The 25,113-nt window shown below is 32.7% G+C and overlaps 1 protein-coding gene across 2 annotated transcripts in view; it reads left to right on the forward strand.

Moving 5' to 3' along the window:
* Positions 1-779: 779 nt before the first annotated feature.
* Positions 780-25,113, forward strand: part of LOC126886275 (beta-1,4-mannosyltransferase egh) — a 65,644-nt gene continuing 41,310 nt past the window's right edge. For both annotated transcript variants that reach the window (XR_007698566.1, XM_050653146.1), the window contains exon 1: positions 780-1,203. Coding sequence is in view for 1 of the 2 variants with exons in the window: in XM_050653146.1 (XP_050509103.1) it covers positions 865-1,203 (339 nt within the window). In the remaining variant the exon portion in view is untranslated. The remainder of the gene's footprint in view (positions 1,204-25,113) is intronic.

Consider the following 25,113-nt stretch of genomic DNA (forward strand, 5'->3'; position numbering starts at 1 on the left):
CTGTTTTTGTCCTACTAAGTTTAAAACCTTTTTCCTCCAGCGCTTGTCTCCACTGTTCCAGTTTTTGTTCAAAGTCTCTTTCACTATTTCCTATTAACACTATCTACATCATCAGCATACATTAGGCACCATGGAATGCTACCCTGTAGTTTCGCTGTTATCTGGTCCAAAACTAATGAGAATAAATAAGGACTAAGCACCGAGCCTTGGTGAAATCCTACTTTCACCTGAAATTTATTCGTCTCTCCCACACCTGTCCTAACAGTAGTCGTTACTCCCTCATACAAATCTCTCACAATTTTTACATATTCGCCAGGGACTCCTTTCTTATTGAGTGCCCACCACAGAATCTCTCGAGGAACTCTATCGTATGCTTTCTCAAGATTAATGAATACCATATGAGCGTTGGTCCCTTTATTCCTGTATTTTTCCATAGTTGCCTTACTGAAAAGTATTGCTTAAGTTAGAAAAGTTGCCTTACAGTATAAAAATATATTTGCTTATGATATTTTTGTGAGCGTTTCTGTCGTGAGCATCCAACTATAAACGTTTTTATAAATAGATTCTTAAATACAAATAAAAATATATTTCTGATAAGTAATTTCTGTGATTTTATTTTATTTATTTGTTATTAACGTTCCTCTGTTCCGCCTATGGACACTCGAGTTATTTAAATAACGGTTATGCAGCATGTCAATGTAGAGGTACGTCATACGTCACTTGCCCCTTTTGACAGTAGATAAGATCGTCTCGCTTTAAATTTTGTTTCGCTTCCTCTCGCTCTTGGCTCTTTCATTCAGTATTCAACCACCACCTTTGGTGGGATGTAGTTAGGTAAATTTGTTCGAAACTAAGGAAATTACGATGCTCTCCAGTAAAGCCAAACACTATTTACATTGCCTTCTATTTCTAAACGTGATAATCTTTTTCGAAATTTTTACTGGGGGCATAAAGAGCTTCGGAGAAGGGGTGTTTGTACCGCCAACAGAGTTGAATCCATGGATACAGTACGGTGTTTTCGGGGCTACGCTTCTCTATATTTTAAGATTTCTCACTTTTCTACCTCTGCCCCAAGTGATCTTCAACTGTTTGGGTTTGACGCTGTACAACGCTTTTCCGGAAAAAGTGGTGCTGAAGGGATCCCCGCTTCTTGCGCCTTTTATTTGCATCAGGATCGTAACCAGAGGTGATTTTCCGCAATTGGTAAGTACCGCATATTTAATGCAGTGTAAACAAGTGAGTCATTGTTGGGGGTATTCCAATCAATTTCAGATAGAGTCTTTCTTATTTTCGGTATTATCAAATGAAAACTTACAAACCCGCTAATATTAAGTTTTGTTAGGTAATACATAATCCAAAAATATTATTGTTATTGTTCCTGATACATTTTTTGTGCACCTGCAAAAAGATCAAAATTAATTGTTTAATGTTTATTTCAGTTATGACATTCCTAGCAAAGACCTTGAGTCAAGCAACAAGGTCTTTTAAGTTACAATGTATTATTTCTGTAAATTCCGCATATAAGTAGAGAAGATGCAGTGATGCATCCACAAGAAATTAATTTTCACAAAATTGGCAATGAAAATAAAAACCTTTATCATCTAACTAAATAATTAATTGGACTATAGTTTTTGGACTTTTGTCAAAAATACCTGAATGCACACTTAAAAACAATCATGTGAGATTGATTATAAAATACTTTGTTCTTTATAATAAATAACATTCTTTATAATGAATACATTTTAATAGATCTTTTAGTAAATCCTTATATCCTCCTGTATATTTCATATTTCATACCCCATACAGCTAAACTACAGGGTGATCAAGCTCAGTAGATCTGCTATAATAATAGATACAGGGCCGGATTTAAGGGAGGGCAGGCTGGGCAGCTGCCCGGGGCCCCCACATTTCAGGGGTCCCCACAAAGCCCAAACGTAAAAAAATCAGCACATTATTCACACATAATAATTTTTGTGATCGATTAACTATGTTTCAGTACATGGAAGGTTTCACTGCTGTTTAAAGGTTTCTCATAGTTTTGCCAAATCACGGTCATAAAGCAGAAGATATATTTAATTCTATAATGACATTCTTGCAAGAACATGATACCTAATTGAAAAACTGCAGGGGACAGTCCTATGACAACGCGTGGATTCCGTGTGCCGTCCACTCTCTAAATTTTGTTACAAAAGCTGCAGCTGAGGGTTGTCCTGCTGTCACTGCATCCTTTGATTTCTTATAAGAACTATCGGAACTATATGTATTTTTCACTTGCTCTACAATAGAGATACAACTTGATAATCGGATGTTTAAAAGCTGCGCCTTTAAGAGAAAGCAATGCCAACCGTTGCAGAAATATTACTTTTCCTAAAAGAGTAAATAATACTGCTAGATGATGATCTAGAAATGATGCCGCAAAAGCACTAGTTAAAGGTTATAATCAGATTAAAGGAGAAATATCCAAAATTTCAGAAGACGATGAGCAACAATTTAAAACTCATAGCGATGCAAATGGTTTGTATAATCGAATGTGTTTACTGGAAACAGGAATATTCGCAATATTTTGGAATGAAATCTTATGAGATGACAAACAGCACAATCCGTATTCTCCAAGATCCAATTATTGACCTTAATTCAGTAGTGGCGGCACTTAAATCACTTAAAGAATTTATACTCCTTTTAAGAATATTCGACTGACTCCACTGCTCACTAACTGAAGCTTACCTTATAGCAATGATTAAGATGAAAATCTAGTGGTCGACTTGTACAATATGTACAATTTTTCAATTCATTTAAAGAGGAAATCGGCTCATCAAATATAAGTTAAGAATTTCTAATGTACCGACTGTTAAAAGAGAATGTGAATGATGCGGTTCCAAACGTTGAGATGACACTTCGTTTATATTTATTTCTGATGCTAACTAACTGAGTGAAGAGAAATCATTCTCAAAATTTAAGTTAATTAAAAATCGACTTCTGTCTATGATGCGCCAAGAGCGTTTGCATCATCTCTCTATAATGAGCATTGAACACCATGTTTTCTTAAAGCAACTAGACATGCCCGATATAATCAAGGAATTTTCAATTAAAAAATCTCAAAAATTATCCGGACTTTAACCATTTATATATATTTATAAAAGTACCTAGATCAACATTTTTTTTTATTTCTAAAAGGATAAACCCTGTAGTTGGTTGTATACCATAGTTATAACAACAATTTTTTTAATGCGTAGGAGGTAGGGCCCCACACCAATTCTGCCCAGGGGCCCCCACTGCCTTAAATCCGGCTCTCTAGATAGTATTAAAAGTTAATAACAACAATTCTAGGCAACTTTAAGGTTCATATTACAAAATTAGTTACAATGTTATGGGGTGGTCAATAACATAGTGGCAGACCAAACTTATGTTTTTTAAATGGAACACCCTGTATTTTCTTTTCTGTTTGAGACCTTCTTTACTTCCCCATGACAACAGTATAACGTTTTATTATGTTATAAAGGGTATTTCTCTCTCGTTCCCCCTCTCTCTCCTATTGCACTACAGCCCAAGTCGGACCCTAGGCTACTGCAACATCTGCCTCCAAGTATATCTGTCCCTGGCTGCTCTCTTTCAGTTATCCACCCTCAGTATCTATTTGGTATTGGTTCTCATTTGGTCTATCCATCGCTTCCTTGGTCGTCCTACTGGCCGACATCCCATGATTATAGTTCTGCTAAGAGTTCTACTAGGTGTTTTGACGTTATCCATTCTTATAAGGTCACCTGCCCAGCGCAATCTTTGTATTTTGCATAACTTGCTATAGATAAAGGGTTCTTTGCAGGGTTGGCAGGTTTAAATCAACATGCTTAAAACCTTGGTTTAAACCAACTGGTTTTTTTCTTAAATTTTCTTAGTTTAAATCTGGTTTTTTTATTTTTATTTTTTTTTACTGAGCCTCCAAACTGGTGTTTTTATTTGAAGTTGCCGCAAATGAAAAAAATCAAGATAAATAATTTCTATTTTTTTACTTTTGAACTTAGTTATTTTGAATATTATAACGTTTGATGATGTTTTTTTTTGTTATATTAATTTTTTGTGTGTGTAAATAAAAATAAAAGTTGTCTGAATCATTTTTTTTTCATTGTTTACTAGATAATTTTATAAAATGATTTATTCATTTTTAAAGTTCTTAGACTTATTATTAGTCCAGAAAGCCACTGCGCATCCGCTAGGAAAATATTCTAATTCGGATTTTTTGCACAATCTTACTCAAAAAGGACTCCTTTTAACAAATTTGCATGTTGCCAGAACCAAAAGGTGGTCAAAAATTTTTTAAACGTTTTTTTTGTTTTTTTCCTAAAATTATTTTTTTTTGCATGGAAAAAAGTTTTTTTAGGTTTTTTGGATCATTCCAAACAGAAAAGGTCTTTAGTGACTTTTTTCTAAAATTGATAGTTTTTGACATAAGCGATTAAAAATTGAAAAATTGCGAAATCGGCCATTTTTAACCCTCAAAAACTATGTGAAAAACTAAAAATTTGAATGTTGCCAAGGTAGGTAGATATTCTTTAAACATCGATTGATGAAATCCCGAAGAGTTTTTTGCAATACAATATTCAAAACTCCTTTGTTTTTTAATTGCTAATCAAGCGTGCGCGACACTATTTTCCACCGACAGCATGGTGCAAATGAAAGTAATAAATTCGTTATTTCGTAAACCGGCGACTTTAAGGAAAAATCCCGAAACAGGTCGATTTTTATTTTTAAGTTATGATATTGTGGCATATATGGTATACTAGTGATGTCATCCGTCATCATCCGTCTGGGCGTGATGACGTAATCGATGATTTTTTTAAATGAGAATAGGGGTCGTGTGGTAGCTCATTTGAAAGGTTCTTCAAATCTCTATTCAGTAATGTAAACATTTATATAATTATTTATACAGGGTGTCCTTCTACTTCTTTTTTTGTCAAATAATTTAATTTAATAAAAATCTTTTGGACACCCTGTATAAATGATTATGTAAATGTTTATATTACTGAATAGAGAATTGAAGAACCTTTCAAATGAGCTAGCACACGACCCCTATTCTCATTTAAAAAAAATCATCCATTACGCCATCACGTCCAGATGGATGACGTCACTAGTATACCATATATGCCACAATATCATAACTTAAAAATAAAAATCGACCTGTTTCGGGATTTTTCCTTAAAGTCGCCGGTTTACGAAATAACGAATTTATTCCTTTCATGTGCACCATACTGTCATGTCGGTGGAAAATAGTGTCGCGCACGCTTGATTAGCAATTAAAAAACAAAGGAGTTTTGAATATTGCATTGCAAAAAACTCTTCGGGATTTCATCAATCGATGTTTAAAGAATATCTACCTACTTTGGCAACATTCAAAATTTCAGTTTTTCACATAGTTTTTGAGGGTTAAAAATGGCCGATTTGGCAATTTTTCAATTTTTAATCGCTTATATGTCAAAAACTATCAATTTTCAAGAAAAGTCACTAAAGACCTTTTCTGTTTGAAATGATCCAAAAACCTAAAATAACTTTTTTCCATGCAAATAAAAATCATTTTAGGAAAAAAACAAAAAAAACGTTTAAAAAATTTTTGACCACCTTTTGGTCCTGGCAACATGCAAATTTGTTAAAAGGAGTCCTTGTTAAGTAAGATTGTGCAAAAAATCCGAATTAGAATATTTTCCCTAGCGGATGCGCAGTGGCTTTCTGGACTATATACTTTGTATCAAAAAAACCTGGTTTTTTTGTTTTTTTTGAAAAAACCTTGGTTTTTGCCAACCCTGGCTCTTTGTTATAATTGATTACAACTTGTGGTTGAACCTTATTCCCCTCATACCATGGTTTATTGTCTTTTCTGTCTGCTTTTCTGTCATTGTTTAGAGTTTAGGGTATTAGGTATAATTAATTTGATATAAAAAGTGGTATTGTCAGTACAGTAAAACCTCCGTTAACTGAAACCCTTTTAACCGAAACATCGCTTAACCGAAATGGCTGACAGTTACAAAAAGTTCGTCAATAAAAAGTGAATTAAAAAAAAAGCAATAAAATTAAGGAAAATGGAACATGTTAGAGTGTTTTTTTAAGGAAATCTGCTATTTTCTTATGTGTTTTTTTTATAAAGATGTTTTGCAGCTATATCTCTCCAATACCATGTAATTTGATATAAGAATACAAAAACCAATGATGTTTTTAACCGAAATTCTTGTTATCCGAAACGACTTTCCCCCCAATTATTTCGGTTAACGGAGGTTTCACTGTATTTTGAAACGAAAAACATACAAATTCACTAATATTAAGTTTTTTTAATACATAATCCAAATATTATTGTTCCTGTTACATTTTTTTGCACCTGAAAAATGTCGAATTTAATTGTTTATTTCAGTTATGAATGATATAAATAGCAAAGACCTCGAGTCAAGGAACAAGGTCTTCTTAGTTGTAATGTATTATTGCTTGTAAATACCCCACATTTTCAAGTTCTAAGTAGAAAAGATGCACTTGGAATCAACAATGAATTTTCTCTGAATTGGTAATGAAAATAAAACCTTGTATCATCTACAATCTACAATAAGTAATTAATTGTTGGACTATAATTTTTGGACTTTGTCAAAAATAGCATCATGTGAAATTCATTAAAAGACTTTGTTCTTTATAATACACAACAAAACAAAACAACATTATAATGAATAATCCTTAGTCCTCTATTTCATACCCCATACAGCTAAACTACAGAGTGATCAAGCTCGGTAGAGATCAGCTATAATAATAAATAACAATAAAAGTTAATAACAAAAATTGTAGGCAACTCAGTAGGTTCATACTTATCACAAAATTATTTAGAATGTTACAGGGTGTTTGATAACATAATGGCAGACTTACTTATGTTTTTTAAATGAAACACCCTGTATTTTATTTTATATTCGAAATCTTATTTACAATACCAAGTTTTATTATGTTATACAGGGTATTTACAAAGTTATAACTAATTTTCTATGAAAATTGTAAGTTCTAATGCATTTTTAATGCACTGTATATCTCTGCATCTCTTTGGAATAATCCTTGCCAACGTTTGTCTAGATATTAAATAATACTATAAACCTCTTTGGGTTTTAACTTCGGCCAGGTATCTAATGAAAAGACATAGCTTCTTGCATTATAGTGTTTTGTATTATATGTGTCACTGCAGAATGGCTTTTCGGACATTCTCATATAATTTCTGTTATCAAATCTACTGAAAATTCTTTTATTAAATGGGTGTGCAACAGTTCTTGCATTTTTTATGTTCAACTTTTAGCCTAAACTGTAGGGTTTTTTCGTTTATTTTTCATTATTTTGCTGTGTGCTACATATAGATAACATAAAACTTCAGACTCTGAACAAGACTTGTTCTTGAATTTTCAAACACATGAACACAACTAGCTTTCATTGCTAGTCTATCAGCATCAAGGCACTATGAGTAAAACTGACATTCTTTACAAACCACAGTATAGATTTGTGCGTTGATCATTAACGTTCATAATAAAAAATAATTAACAAAATTAGTATGAAAACTATCCAGATGAAGCAATCAACCACAAACTTAACAGCCAATACTATAACAACAACGATAAGTTAAACACTGATTGCAAAAACTGTTCGCATGTTTTAAGTAACATTTTTGTCAGTTGACCATTTATTCTACCGGTAATGTAATTCCCACTAAGGTATTAAATCTATCAATCTATCTATAACTATCAAAAAAATGTATTGATAACAAAAGTATGAATTCTATGGTGATCTTCACTTACTATGAATCATTCTTCAACCTTATATTTGATATGATAATTCAGGTAAAGTCTTAATCCTAGGAGGTCACATACCTTCTTCTTCTTCTTCTACGGCACTACAGCCCAAATTGAGCCTTGGCCTCCTTTATTTTTTGTCTCCACCCTTGCCTGTCTGTGGCTTCATACACAGACTCCTAAAAGGGCTTGTGCGTCGCTGTTTACTGTGTCTTCCCAGCGCTTTCTTGGCTTTCCAACCGGTCTCTTTCCCTGCATTCTAGCATTCAGTGCTCTTTTTGGTAGCCTATCCTCTCCTATTCTTATCACATGTCCGGCCCATTGCATACTTTGTATTCTAATGAAGTCTGGCAGGGGTGCTTCCTCATAAAGTTGATAAAGTTCGTTGTTGTCACAGTTGATAAAGGTCACGTACCTATATCCCCATAATAGTAAGACACGATTTGGGTAATTTCAAAATTCACTGAATAACAAAAATACATACATACAGAGACATCACGATGGACTTAACTTCTAATAAATCAATGCAATCCTTCTTATTTTTGTGTAGACCCCTCTATCTGTTTATCAATGTACCTCCAGTAAGTTGTCATTCCATCATATTTGTGGTCTTCCCACTGATCGTCTTCCTATTGTGGAACCGTCTCTAGTCCCTACTACTCATTATTATTCAGTTATTAATGTTGTCCACCTTGCATCTCCGTCATATATCTGCACTTCTACTCTATCCCATATTGTCTTACCATCGATTTTTCGAAGGGTTTTCATCTTCTCTGTTTCGAGCAATCTTTTTGTCCTCTCTGTGTCCTCATGTTTCTGTCACGTATGTCATTATTGGTCTGATGACTGTTCTCAATTCTAATTCAATCCTAAAAAATAAATGAAATAACGGCACCTTTCCAACAGTTGACAGTTTTAAAATTAAGCCGCATTTTCACCGTACACTTTGGATGATCATCCCGGATGAATCATCCAAAGTGAAAAATAAATGAATCGTGTAAACTATTATTCATCGACAATGATCATCCAAAATGAATATTGAACGAAGTTGAACCGAGTTCTACTTTTGTTCACTTTAGAGGATGCATCGAGGATGAATCATCCAAAGCGAACCATGTAAACATGCATTTGTTCCTGTGATTCACCGCCAGTGGCCAGTGAACAGCGGCAACAGGTCCACGTGGTTGTTTATTGTCGCGTTTGAAGTGCGTAGTTGTTGTGTTTATATATTTGTTATCATGGTTTTTAAGTGGAAAGACGACCATACTCCTCTAATTTTGAGTTTAATGAAAGACCGACAGTGTCTTTGGAACACTAAAGCAGAGACATATAAAAATAAAACCCATAGAGAAAACGCCTTAAAAGAAATCGTCGAGGAGCTGAATCTTCAGGGAGTGACGGTGGAAGATATTAAGTTAAAAATAAAAACAATTCGTACCCGATATTCATCTGAACTGATAGTTTTTACCAATGAATCACCCTCTTCAAGAAACTCGTAGTGCAATTTATCTTTGTCAATGTGGAAAAATAAGCCTCATGTTTTTTCAGACATTGTTTTTTTTTCACTTTATTTCACTTTCATGATATTATATCATTCCTTTTGGTTTGTAGCTCCTTTTTTTGCAGATACTATTATTTAATAGTTCCACACTTGGATGATATTATTTACTCAGTCAGAATTATTAAAAACTCTTATCTCAAAATAGAAGTTTCATCATGCATACTAAGGGAATTTTGTTTTTTATTTAGATTTGAAAACATTTAAAATGTTTTAAAGAATTTTTTGATTAAATTTTTATATTCTAAAACAAGTTTAATCTTATAAATAGCTTTTGGTGGACAAAACTAAAGCAATCTTCATATTGTTTAGATTAAAATTTAAAAATAAAAATTCCAACTAATGAAATATTAATCAAATCCAAAGATCTATGTCCGTCCCACCTTGACTTTACAGTATAGGGAACATAGGCAATGCAGTCCTTATGAGAATTTTTACCGCGGTGATGTCGATTTTATCATAAAGAATTTGTAATCAAACATTAGAGAGGTTAAATTAAAACTGTTTTAGAAAGGCAATCTAAAATTTTAGGATTCATTTGCGTAATAACTATAGTACCTATATCAAATAAAATTAAATAGGGATGTTCACAAAAAATTAAAAAGTCATTTCAAACATGTAAAACGATTAAGAAACACCCTAGGAATAATTGTCCAAAATTTCAACAAAATTGAAAAAGCCTTTCTATAAAAAAATCTTTATTAGAAATCTAGCATTATTTTAAATTTCAAGAACGCTTCTCTATTGGCCTGACGTCACTAGTTGCATACCCCAAGCGCGCGCCATTCTCATAGTGTTACTGTTAACCTGTTTCAGGTCATTTTATTTTGTTCTCTTCTTGTTTTATCACGGTTAAAGTGGAGTTTTATAGTGAATTTGTTTAGTCTAAAGTGGATAGACTGTTTGTAAGGACATATTTTGGGTTTTACAAAAATAAACAAATAAAAGGGAAGAAGGTTTTCAGAAAGCCGATTCTCGTATAAACTACCGACTGTAGTGTAGATGTAACAATGGTGTATGATTTATTGGCATCTTGTAAAAAAATAAATCTACCACAGCTTTACTGAGTGTATATTCCATATAATTTTCCATGTCTTCTTTAAGCTAAAAAAATAAATGCTTAATACTCCACAAAAAAAATAGGGAAAGTTGTATGCATGCATTGTACGCATGCATATTGTATACATACATTGGCTGGTTATTACTTTACCTTGGTTAGGTGTATTAAAAATATTTTTATTCTTCTTCATGTGCCTTGTCCGTTGTGGACGTTGGCTATCATCATGGCAATTTTAATTTCATTTGAGGCGTTTCTGAATAACTCAATCGATTTTTGTCCAAATCATTGTCGTAAGTTTTTAAGTCATGAGTGTCTTTTCTTCCGGGTCCGCGTTTGCTCTCTATTTTACCTTGCGTTATCAGTTGGAGTATACGATATTTATCATGCCTCATGATATGACCGAAATATTTAAGATTTCGTTTCTTAATTGTAAAAGAGATTTCTTTTTGTTTTCCCATTCGACGCAATACCTGTACGTTGGTGTGGGTCGCCCAGGATATTTTGAGGATACGTGGGTACACCCACATCTCGAATGCCTCTAGCTTTTTCATTAATGTTTCCATTATTGTCCAGGCCTCTGCGCCATATAGCAAGACCGGAAATAATAACATTTTAGCAGCCGCATTTTTAGTGGGAGAGATATTATGTCGCAATGGGTGAAAATATTTCTCATGCATGTTGTTAAATGTTGCTATGTCCTTTTCAACTCTAGATCTTATTTCGTTCGTTTCGTATTTCGAGTTGACAACTGTTCCAAGGTAAAAAATATTTTTGAACTTGGGTATTATACATTTTCATTTCAACTAATCTTTTCACTAAATTATTAATGATTTTAATATAATATAAAGTCATACCTACATCCACATGTAGTTATTTCAAGGTTTACTTTTACTGTATGTATTATTAGAATCCCGTTTTTAGGAATATCCCAGTTTAAGGAATACAAATTTGAGGTCCCGAAACTTTTTCATTTACTCTTTAAGGGGGTAGGTGCAAAATCTTGGTCCAATGCTATTTAAATTCATTCATTTTTTTCGAATCCTGAGAAAACTAATAAGTATTTTTGAAAAATGTAAATGCAGAAAGAACAATTACATTATTACCAAGGGCCGAAAGTCTCTGGAAAACTTCTATAATGTTTATTTTATTAAGTTAGTTCTTTAAGTTAGTTATTTTAAGTTCTAGCTGCAACAAACCATTTCTTTTTCTGTTTTAAATTGGCTGGAACGGTAATAAAAATCTTGTCAGAACTGATTTTTGATGTATTTACACACCCAGGAACAAAACACCACTTATTTGGCTTTATTTTTAATAATTAAATACGTAAAAAACTGCGCACATTCAAATACACTGAGTAAATAAGTATACAAAACTAGTCGTCGATCAAAGACGTTACGACTGCTGACGTCACAGACCGTAGCCTCGCTGCAGGGTACCGTTTTTCTAGCCTCCAAGAAAATCAACATTATGAACTCATTTATCTTAAAAAATATACATTTTTAAACAGTTTTATGATTGTTACGTTTTTATATACCTTGTAATCTATTGAATTTAACTATATTTAAAAATTAGTGAACATCCCTATTGTAGATTGTCTTTCTAAAACAGCTCATAAGGACTGCATTGCCTATGTTCCCTCCTATACTGTAAAGTCAAGGTGGGACGGACTATAGGTAATATTATAATTATAAATCTGTCATAATTACAATACAAATAAATAATAGTGAATAAGATAACATTGTATATTATAATATACTTCTCTAAGAAATTAACGCACCACCTTAAAAATGGGTAATTTTTGATGTCTGATATTTCCTAAACCTGTGTCCGATTTAAGTGATTTTTTTAATATGTTATAGCCTTGTTCTTTAACAATATCGCTGTAGTAATATTGTTGCTAGATAGATAAATTGTTATTGCATACCGGGTGTACCAATCAAACTGTGACTTTTTTCTCAAAATTCGCGTGACCCTGTGGAATATTCTAGCATTTAACAAATACTGAAATTAGAATACAACTATAGCCTCATGCTTTCTTAACATTCTGTTTTTTGATTCATTCGCTTATGTTGGATAATAAGAATGTTGGATAATAAGAAAGTTAGGTACTTTAACAAATAGCCTGGTTTTTCGTCAGTCTACGGCAGCGGTGCTCAAAGAGTCTATCGCGACCGACCTGTCGATCGCCAAAGTTTTTGAAGTCGATCGCGGAGCTGCAAGCAGTTCATAGCGAGTTTGAAAAACGCTTCGCTGGTTACAAAAACTGACAGATATTGCAACATTCTTGTCTTATCCATTTTCTTGTGAATACGTGGAACAATTTGTCATTGAAATATCCATTACTTTCAATACGGAAATCATTTCCGTACAAAATAAGGTACTGAAAATAATTTCGGATATACACCTTAAGTTCAGAGCGACCGATACATTTTGATCTTTCATATCGTCTGACAAATATCCGTCTTTGAGGCAAGTATCTCTGCACCTCACAGCATTCTTTGCATCAACGTACTTGTATGAGTCTCCATTTTCCCAAATGTAGGTAGTGAATTTAAAGTATCTTAATCGGCTAACTGACGAACATCTCTCATCATGCTTGCGTTTGGCCCTACGTAATTACATATTATCTTATCGACTTGGGGGCGATATGCTGTGCCATGCATCATGCAACATTCAAATAAAATTAAAATGAAAAACATAACTTTAATTTCAACTCTCTATAGTTACAACTTTTTATCAAATAGAAATGTGCAATGAAGTTTTTTCTTTTCAAAATTGTTTTTTTTACTAGCAGTCGATCGCTGGACGCTTGCAGTTTATGTGGTAGATCCCACGCAGTATAAGTCTGAGCACCACTGGGCTACAGTGTGTTTTTAAATAAGTATTGAAAATTAAGAGCTAATTCTGCATGAAGAAATAATGACAGTTTGCTTTATAAACGTTTGTCCGCAAATGCTTGGTTTTAGAGATAGGGGGTGTTAATTTTTTGTTACAAACTGACAATTTATGTACTGCTCTAAAACCGGTTAAGATATGCAAATGAAATTTGGTGCAATTTAAGAGGCAGATATTGCGATATTGTTTTTTATATACAATTAGGAATTTAATATTCACCATTGGCGCGCATACAGGTAATATGACCCTTATGTGCGCCAAAGGTGAACACAAAATTTTTAAGGGGCTATCCTAGTGTAAAAATACGAAATTCATATACTTTTTTTGGGAATTTCTAAAATAAAAAGTACTATACCAATTGTTTCGAAAATTTGCACGAACATTGACTATGAAAAGAAGTACATGCAAAACAATCTTCATAAAACAATATCGAAAATTAAACGATTTATGCGCCATCTACTAACCCTGTGAAAATAAAAACATGGTCCCACTGCTGCAGTGATTGGGACTAACAGAGATCCTGAAACATAAAATTTCAAAGTGATTATTGAAATATAAGTTATTTCCCATAACATCAACTAGGATTTTTGATAAATATTAAAAGTTGGAAAAATGACGAGGTGTTGAATTTTTTTTTAAATTAGCTAAAACATTTTCAGTTTCAAAAACCGCCAAATTAACATTTTTTATCCGATCAAAAAACCCCTAGTTGATGGTATAGAAAATAATTATATTTCAATAATAACTTTGAAATTTTTTGTTTCAGGATCTTTATTAGTCCCAATCACTGCAGCAGTGGAGCTATATTTTTATTTTCACGGTGCCAGTAGATGGCGTATAAATCGTTCAATTTTCAATATTTTGTTGAAAATTCCACACCTGTAATTTTGAACCAATCAAAATACGTTATTTTGACATATCACCATGGCAACGGAGGTATTTTATCGGAAATTTTTTGCTCGTGGGGTACCCAACAGCGAATTATAGTGGAAATTTTTTGACGTTTACAATAACAGAACATTTTTGACAGACTGGTTTTTATTTGTTTACATAATTTAGTTTTGATTCATTTTCTATCACTTGTAGTTACTCAAAACTTATGTAAAATTGAAGAATATACTATTTTCTATCTTGAAATGGTATTCCCATGCAACTACAATGAGTAGAAATTACGAATTTGAAAGCCTAAATAATTGCTGACAAAGCTATGGCGCGCTATTAATCTGTTCATGCAGCTTTGGATTTTCAAATGCAAATTTGGTGTGAAATTTTCTTACCGAATACCACGCGAAGTCAAATTAATATCCGTAAATTTTTTTTTGATCATGAATATTTTTAGAAAATTTCCCTCGTCTGCGACTCGGGAAATTTTCAAAATATTCATGATCTCAAAAAAATTTCCGGAAATAATTTGACCTCTAGTGGTACTACTAGTGAAAATTGTTTCATATGTATGTGAATTTCGTACTTTTACACTAGGATAGCCCCTTACTTGTGTATCAAAAAATTGTCAGCTGGATAAGGTTTTGATAATGTTTTGATTTAATATTGTTTAAAATCGTTTTTGTGATAAAATTTGTTAACAATATACAGACAACTTTCAGACGATCTTGGTGTTTTCTCAAGCTAGATTATAAATCTTGTTTACCACTCTCAGTTCAGTGGAATTTCCTACAATAAAAATGGTAATATTATTCTAGAAATTGTGTGTACAATAAAATAATGTTGTTAGTCATATGATGAGAAAATTTCTATTGAATGTGCTGGTATTATTTTATCAAGTGGATTTTACGAAAAAATTAGATACCTGCTCACGAATTAATTATTTAATTAAAAACATTGTTGAACAAGATTTTGATCTTATATTGAGAAAATGATAATATTATAGGCACGTACATGGATCATCAGAAGATAAAATAAGGATAGAAAATGTAGAGGAAGAAGATAAAACCTCATCATCATCAGTGGCGTTACATCTCTTTATGAGCCAAAGCCTTCTTCAGAACAATCCTCCATTCACCCCTGTCTCTGCCAACTCTTCTCCATGCTCTAATTCCAATAGATTTCAAATCATTTTCTAGGTTATCTTGGTACCTAAGTCTCGGTCTTCCTCTTGCTCGTTGTCCTATCGGCCCTCTTCAGTCAAAAACTTTTCTGACTATGGCATCTTCCTCTCGCTGATTACATGCTTTATCCATCATATCGAACTATCATGATAGTCCGGTATAAAAACAATGCACACGCACAATAAATTGCTGCATCGTCCACGTACCTAATAATTCTCCATTTATTTTTATTGCCTATGTGGTTGGCATTCAAGTGCTTTTTTGAATAGCTGATCTGAATATAAAGTGATTGTTGTTGAGGATAGTTTACAAACAAACCTGTCTATTTTGTCGTTGTATAAATATTTCATCGGTTATTCCCATTTATTATATCAATTTATTTGTAAGAATCCATTTTTATTATAGTCCATTCTTTCACGGGTTTTGCTCTAAATTTTAAAGAACCGCTTGGATTGACATGAAATTTGGCATACGTATAGCTTACATGTCAAAGAAAAAAAGTGATATTGTGCCGATGTGTGCTTTTTCCCTGGGGGTGACTTTCACCCCCTCTTGGGGGTGAAAAAATATATGTCCAAAATAAGTCCGGAAATGGGTAAACTGACTAATTTTAAGTAACTTTTGTTCTATAGAGCTTTTTCGCCAAGTCAACACTTTTCGAGTTATTTGCGAGTGAATATGTTCATTTTTCAACAAAATAACCACATTTTTAGACGGTTTTTCGCAAGTAACTCAAAAACTAACTATTTTGTAAAAAAAAAACGTTCTAAGCAAAAATATAGCCTATAAAGAAGTAAAAAAAATGGTGTACACGTTAGGTCTCTGGATCTCATAGAACCAGAGTTATATCCAATGAAAAATAGATTCATATTCACCAAATTTCAAATAGAATATTTCGACGTGAAATATCCAAAAAATTAAGCACTTTTTGGGAAAAACCCATTATAACTTTTTTAAACTGTTTAAAAAAAGCTTTATTTTTGTTTTTACAAAAAGTTTCTAGCATTAAATTTAAGCAAGTTCCGCTCAAAATAAAGTTGGTCCCTTTTGTTTTTGCAAAAGAAAAATCGGGAAGACCACCCCCTAATTAGCAACTTAAATGAAATTAATCGTTACCGCTCCACAAATTATTTTAATTATGTTGTGTTTATATGATCTGTAAGTTTCATCGATTTAAAGTGCTTATTTTTGAAAAAATTGGTTTCAAAGTAAAATTTTTCAAAATTTAAATTTTGAAAAATATGCTTTTTTTCAAAATAACTTAAAAATTGTTAGATACCAAAAATCTCAAAAAACAAAAAAAGTCACATTTCCTTTGCTGAACATCATGTATTTTTTTGTTTTTCTGTTAGAAAAAAATTGATTGAGATTTGGTGTTCCTAAATTTGCATACATTCGTGATCAGTGACTCGTTCAACCCCTTTTAACTACAGCCCTTTCAATAATAAAGACTTTGAACCGATGAAACTTACAGATCATATAAACAATATATACACGAGTCAAGAAACTTGTGAAGTCGTAACGATTAAGTTCATTTAAGATACTAATTAGGGGGTGATTTTCTCGATTTTTTACCAAAACCAAAAGGGACTAACTTTATTTTGAGCGTAACTTGTTTAATTTTGATGCTAGAATTTTTTTTTATAAAACAAAAATGAAGCTTTTTTAAACACTTTAAATAAGTTGTAATGAGTTTTCCCCGAAATGTGCTTCGTTTTTGGTTATTTCACGTTAAAGTATTCCATTTGGAATTTGACGAATATGAACCTATTTTTCATTAGCTATAACTTTGCTTCTACTAGGTGTAGAGACGTATAAATTTTTTACAGGCTATATTTTTGCTAACAATGTTTTTTCGACAAAATACTTACTATTTGAGTTATTTGCGAAAAACCGTCTAAAAGCGTGGTTATTTTGTTGAAAAAATGAACATATTCACTGCCAAATAACTCGAAAAGTATTGACTTAGTGAAAAAACTCTATAGAACAAAAGTTACTTAAAATTAGCCAGTTTATCCATTTCCTGACTTTCTTTGGACGAATATTTTTTCACTCCCAAAAGGGGTGAAAACCACCCCCAGGGCAAAAGCACATATCGGCACAATATCACTTTTTTTCTTTGACTTGTTAGCTATTTGTATGCAAATTTCATGTCAATCCAAGCGGTTCTTTAAAATTTAGAGGTTTTGCAATATTTTACCGTTAAAGAACGGACTATTACTCCAAAATATAATTTATATTTATATTTATTTATATATATAGATATTTATATCTCTTGCATCCTGCAAATTATCTTATCATTAGTTTTTGCATTCCATAGCATGCTATCAATAAGTAAATTCTTCCGTTGTCCAATTTTTACCGTTTGCGGTGATTTTAGATAGTCTATAATAGACTAAACTCTAAATGTTGACCCCAATCATGGCAATGATACACTTTTATGAAGATATTATTCGCTAGACTAAACAAAATACAAAATGCCAATAACGTGTTTTTAGCTATAATCAGACTCTGGGCAAACACATAAAATACAAAACCTGTTATTCTACCGTTTGGATGGGATTCACGGAAACAGTCGCAAAACTGCTTGAGCTCTGTCTTATTGAATGTTTGGAAATTGCCGGTGCAATGAACCTACAGTTTTCGTTTTGGTTTTAATTTTGTCCCTTCAGAACACCGCCTTCAAGTTGAATAATATGTCGCTTTTACCTTTTACCTTTCAATTATTCCAACCGTTGGTAGAGTGTGTTAGATATATAAGGATGCAAGGAATTAAAGAGAAAACTACAAATAAAAAATAACTTAGTTTTTTGCTAGCAGTTGCCGCTAGGGCATCCCTGCCATTTCGTTCGTTGCAATCCGTGACTGCGTGCCGGGGTTTGTCCTAGTTGGGTCAGAGAGAGCAGCATATGTGCCTCCTGATGAGAGACTAATAAGTTTCGAAATCGGTAGAGGTGCTTGCTGCACTCTCTGATTGAACTGGAATAATGACGCGACTGTAATGATGCGGCTCCCAATGTAAGACTGAGAGGACGCACTGATCTGCCTTTATATTCAGGCATGTGAGCAGTTCACTTTTAAAAGTTTTTCTCAGATTTCCATATGTTGTCCACCCAAGACCTTAGTCTCTGCACCGTAATACATTTCACAATATCTGGATCTGTGCATAGGTGGTATAATTCGAAGTTATATTTTCAACGCCATAGGCCATAGACTATTTTCATTTACGGCCCTAAAAATCTTTAGAAGTATTTTTCTCTCGAAGATACCAAGTAGTCTCGCATCATTTTGGGATAAGCCCATCCTTCAGTCCTATATATCAAAACCGATCTTATATAGGTCTTGTAAATGTTAGGCTTTACTGCACGTTTTAGGTTTTTAATTCTCAGGTGTTTTTGAATACTATGGGAGAGTTCTGTTTGCCATTGCTATGTTTCCTTTGCCTTCGTCGCTTGTCGTGTTTGTTGTATTTAGCAGCGATCCAAGATATAGACGGAGAGGCAGCGCTGAAAAATCTATTTGAATTTACTAACAGTTGATTACTGTGGGTGTGTAGAGAAACATACTGCGGTCGGTCAAGCGAAACGTAGAACAGGGGTTACTGAGAGGGTATCAAAGTTGCTTTCCTACGAAGGTAATTATTTCCATTTACTAAGGCTGAAAATCAGTACACACATTCTAAATTAAATATAAATAAAAGTTATTATAGTCGGTCAGCTGTATGACGGGACAGAGCCGGTCGGTCGGCCCCAATAGTCGATTGTGGAAATGAAGCATTTTGGCTCGCAATTTTTTCGTCCATCATGGATTTACTTGAAATATTCACAGAAGGTAGGGAATAGTCCAAGGATCATTTTCTATATCATGCCGCTATCATACGCTAAAACCTTGGGGGGGGGGGTTGCCACCCCATCTCGGGGGTGGGAATTTTTTATTACATTTTAACCATGTAATTCGATGGAAAAAGTGATTCTAAGAAAAAAATGTTTTTTACATTTTCTTCGTAAAACTAATATTTTTCGAGCTTGAAAATAACAGTTTTTCGACGAAAAAATCGACTTTTTTAGAGGGTTTTTTGAGAATACCTCGAAAAATATGCATTTAATAAAAAAAACTGTAGATATCAAAATTGTATCTTTTAGTAACACAAACCAAATTATTTTCCAATAATATCTTTAAGACCAATACAAACCGAGATACGGCATGTTAAAAGTTAGCTTTTTTCGTCAAATGCATAATTTGAAATATTCAAAGCCAAATAATGGGAAAAATTTGCATTTTTCGAGAAAAACTTAAATAATCTTTTTTCAAGTATACAATTAGACCTTTCAAAAAAAAATAATAAAAAGTTTCTAGCATGAAAATTAAGCGACTTCAATAAAAAAAATGTCGGTACCTGCTTTTCTGTACGAAAAAATCAGTGAAATAACCCCCTCACTACCTTCCTAATTCAAAATTGGTCTTCACCTTTCTGTAGTTCCTTTTATATTTATATTATTAATACACTCAAGGAGTTTGACCTATTTGTATTATTTAAAATGCGTAATTTTGGAAAAATATATCTCACTGTGTACTGATTTTCAGCCTTAGTAAATGGATTTAATTACCTTCGTAGGAAGGCAACTTTGATACCCTCTCAGTAATGAGACCCCTCAAAAATGATTTTGTAGGATTTTTAAAGAGCTATAAGACTGTGTAAAAGATGCCTTAGATTTTAATTGGGGCGGATTTAAAGGGCTCGAATAAGGGGGTGATTGCTGGTAAATAGAGGTTTTAAACAGCTATATCTGGCTAACTATTCACTGTAATGAAAATCTATGCACAGGGTAATTTTAGTCATTAAAAAAGCTACAATTTGGTAGTATATAATTTTTTTCACATCTTCAGTATTTTCGGAGATATTTTGAAGTAAAAGGTGAAAAATACCAAATTGCAAAAAATCAATTTTTCTTTAAACTCCAATTTTTCCAAAATTAGGCATTTTAAATAGGTCAAACTCCTTGAGTGTATTGATAATATAAATATAAAAGGAACTACAGAAAGGTGAAGACCAATTTTGAATTAGGAAGGTAGTTAGGTGGTTGTTTTCACTGATTTTTCCGTAGAGAAAAGCAGGTACCGACATTTTTTTGTAAGTCGCTTAATTTTCATGCTAGAAACTTTTTATTATTTTTTTTGAAAGGTCTAATTGTATGCTTGAAAAAAGATTATTTAAGTTTTCCTCGAAAAATGCAAATTTTTCCCATTATTTGGCTTTGAATATTTCAAATTGTGCATTTGACGAAAAAAGCTCACCTTTAACATGCCGTATCTCGGTTTGTATTGGTCTTAAAGATAATATAGGAAAATAATTTGGTTTGTGTTACTAAAAGATACAATTTCGATATCTACAGTTTTTTTTATTAAATGCATATTTTTCGAGGTATTCTCAAAAAACCCACTAAATAAGTCGATTTTTCGTCGAAAAACTGTTATTTTCAAGCGCGAATAACTCGAAAAATATTAGTTTTATTACGAAGAAAATGTAAAAAACATTTTTTTCTTAGAATCACTTTTTCCATCGAATTACATGGTTAAAATGTAATAAAAAACTCCCGCCCCCGAGATGGGGTGTCAACCACCCCCAAAGTTTTAGCGTATGATAGCGGCATGATATAGAAAATGATCCTTGGACTATTCCCTACCTTCTGTGAAAATTTCAAGTAAATCCATGATGGACGAAAAAATTGCGAGCCAAAATGCTTTATTTCCTCAATCGACTATTGGGGCCGACCGACCGGCTCTGTCCCGTCATACAGCTGACCGACTATAACAACTTTTATTTATATTTAATTTAGAATGTGTGTACTGATTTTCAGCCTTAGTAAATGGAAATAATTACCTTCGTAGGAAAACAACTTTGATACCCTCTCAGTAACCCCTGTTCTACGTTTGGCTTGACCGACCGCAGTATGTTTCTCTACACACTCACAGTAATCAACTGTGAAAAATCTAGCTTTAGTAAATTCAAAGAGATTTTTCAGCGCTGCCTTTTGGTCTAATATGGGAATTATTTGATTCGATATAAACTCTATAATATATAAATTATTTAATGTACACGAAGAAATTACTGTCAAATGATAATATTTCGCGTGATGAGGTAGTGGGAAACCCATTTGGGATCCATTTTCACGCATCGACTTTTTGGTAAAGTAAATTAAAATTGAAACGGGCTATACAATTTTGCAATATCTGACCTTCTAGTTAACCTACAACCTTTATTTTCTAATTTTGGCTACTAACAAATGGATAATCGTCAATTTTGTGAAATATCGAGAAAAACCAGTAAAACTGTCATGTTTCCAATTGTGCAATAAATCTGCAACATTATGTTTGAATGGTATTTTGAGCAATAAAATTTGAAATTGAAATATTAAAAACTTTGATAGTTCCATTCCATTGTGTTGTATTGTTTTTGACTGATATGAAATATTGTTGAGTCAACTAAATATAAAAATGATGTGCTTGATTTATTTTGATAATAATTTAATTGATTTTGTTATAAATATAGCTAATTTTTTATAATTAAATAACATATATTGAATATGCATCTATTTTTAAGAGATGGTAGAAAATAGAAATAAAATCATATCTGGTCTGTTATTTCTCTCATCTAAATTAGGTGGGACTACTTCAGGGCGTAGGCGCAAAATTTAGGCTCCAATGCTTTTTAAATGCATTAATTTTTTCGAATCCTGAGAAAACTAAGACATATTTTTGAAAAATTTAAACGCAGAATGAAAGATTACATTATTACCGAGGGCTGAAAGTCAATTAGAATAAACAAAACGTTTCTTTTGAATGAGATATTTAAAATCAAAAATCACTAAATTTTCTTTTTTGAAGTTATATTTCTTTACGCGCAATATGCGCGTCTAAGGGGACACATTTTTATGGTACATATATCTGTCATTTGTCAACCTCCTCCCTTCCACTTCCCCCACCCCTTATTTTTAAATAGGGAATAGGGGTCGTCTGCTACCTCATTTGAAATGTTATTCAATTCTCTATTCAGTAATATTAACATTGACATAATTATTTACACAGGGTGTCCAAGAAAAATTATTTTGAATTTAATTAATTGATAAAAAAAGAAGAATGTATGTAATTTATTTAACTCAGAATACATTCTTCTGCGGACAGAAAACAGAAAAAAATGTTTATTTGATAAATAAACATTGTTTGTTGCTTAAATTCAATATTCAACCTACCTAGAGGCAGATGGGTGGCAGCTTGAACATTGAAATTAAGCGAAAAGCAATGTCTATGTATTTATCAAAAAACATTTTTTTCTGTTTTGTGACAGCAGTAGAATGTATTTTGAATAAAATAAATTACATACATTCTTCTTTTTGTGTCAATTAATTTAATTAAAATATTTTTTTCTTGGAAACCCTATATAAATAATTATGTTAATGTTGATATTACTGAATAGATAATTGAATAACCTTTCAAATGAGCTAGCACACGACCCCTATTCCCTATTTAAAAACAAGTGGTGGGGCAAGTGGAAGGGAAGGGGTTGACAAATGACAGATATATGTACCGTAAAAATGTGTCCCACTTAGATCAAAAATCGACCTGTTTTTTTATTTTCTTAAAATCTCATAAATACTGCCAAATGTCGAGGTGGACTCTTTTGTTTGGCCCACTCTGTATAAATTAAAAAGTAAATACAACATTCACTGTCGGTACTGTTTACTTTGGCCAATACTATATCTTAATACCGGATACGTTGTTTGGATTATGTTTTTCCAATTTTCATGAATTAACTTTGGTTGCACCGGTACATAAACATAAAGTAATTTGATGGGAATTTAACTGCGATGATAGCGATAAATAAATAAATCGTGTTAATTAGCGTTATCTATTTTGAGATTGTTTGGTTGACGTCAATTTTTATCCTATTATCGAATCGACATAATTTTTTCTCAATTTAGAAGAAATTAATAAATTTGTCATACAAGTATTTTGCATTAGTTACATATTTATTCAATGAAATTATTATTAACAATGCAGTTTTATTTTCGTTAATATAGTCTTATTAAACACATTAAACTGTAATCACTTCTCAGATAACTGCTCATCAAAGTTGATTTCATAGAATCAGATAAAGTATAAAGTATCTTCAAATAGAAATACTCCCAGAACTGTACCTCTAAAATATTGTCGATACTATTTTAAACTCTTTTGTAAAATATATACCTATATCTTAAAAATTTAACACCAACCGCAGATACCGATTATTCACTTTGGAAGGCCACCAGGAAATTAAAACAACCCAGTAAACACATACCAGCATTAAGAAATCCAGATGGCTCATGGTCGAGAACAGATCAAGAGAAAGAAGAGACATTTGGAAAATATTTTGAAGAAGTTTTTCAACCTCTACCCTCTGTCAGTGCTGAAGAAGATGAGGCTATCTATGAAAGTTTAGCAACAATCCAAGAGCCAAGTGAGCAAATTAAACAAGTAACAAAAAGAGATGTAAAAAATACTATTCAATATAGATGAAATTTAATAAAAAATTTTCCTCTTGGTAAAAGGTATATTAGTTTAAAAAGCCCTAAAGGGCCACAAACATATAAACAAAACGTTTTCGCTCTGTAACAAGAGCATTATCAGTGTTACAAGAACATGGTGAGCCAACCAAAAAATACAAAGGTCAAAGCCTTTCAAAAAATAGACAAAAGTCTTATATAAATGAACACATCGAAAAATCCAAAGGATGGATAAAATTCCTAAGGATACGGCCCTAGGGCAACATATGACTCCCACACGTGGTAAGTGGGTCAAAAGGTAACTAGGTTATTATGTTATAAGAGGTGACTGTCTGAGTTGCCTGCCACCTCTTATAACATAATGACCTAGTTACCTTTTGACCCACTTACCACGTGTGGGAGTCATATGTTGCCCTAGGGCCGTATCCTTAGGAATTTTATCCATCCTTTGGATTTTTCGATGTGTTCATTTATAAAAGACTTTTGTCTGGTTTTTGAAAGGCTTTGACCTTTGTATTTTTTGGTTGGCTCACCATGTTCTTGTAACACTGATGATGCTCTTGTTACAGAGCGAAAACGTTTTTTTTTATATGTTTGTAGCCCTTTAGGGCTTTTTAAGCTAATATACCTTTTACCAAGAGGAAAATTTTTTATTAAATTTCACTTGTAATTAATGGTGTACAGCCAACTACAGGAAGTTGTTCCTTGTGGATTTTTATTCAATATAGATTAAAAACCAAAAAAGCTCCTGGCTATGACCTTATAACGGGAACTATCTTAAAAGAGTTACCAGATAAAGGTGTAGTTATGATAACACAACTATTCAACGCCGCAATAAGGCTCAAAATTGTACCAACGCAATGGACAATTGCTGATATAATAATGATCCATAAACATGGTAAAGCACCTCACGAGCATACCTCTTATCGTCCTATTAGTCTCTTACCGGTACTAGCTAAACTATTTGAGAAGCTATTAGCGACCAGGCTAATGAAGATAATAACTGATAACAATCTTTTTCCGGATCACCAGTTTGGTTTCAGAGAGAAGCATTCAACAATAGAACAAGTTCATAGAGTCGTTGATATAGTAAATAAAACTTTTGAAGAAAAAAGTACTGTTCTGCACTTTTTCTTGACGTCAGTCAGGCTTTTGATAAAGTCTGGCACGAAGGGTTGCTCTTCAAAATAAAAAGGAACGT

Source organism: Diabrotica virgifera, chromosome 1 (assembly GCF_917563875.1).
Source record: "Diabrotica virgifera virgifera chromosome 1, PGI_DIABVI_V3a".
NCBI classification, from domain to species: Eukaryota; Metazoa; Arthropoda; class Insecta; order Coleoptera; family Chrysomelidae; genus Diabrotica; species Diabrotica virgifera.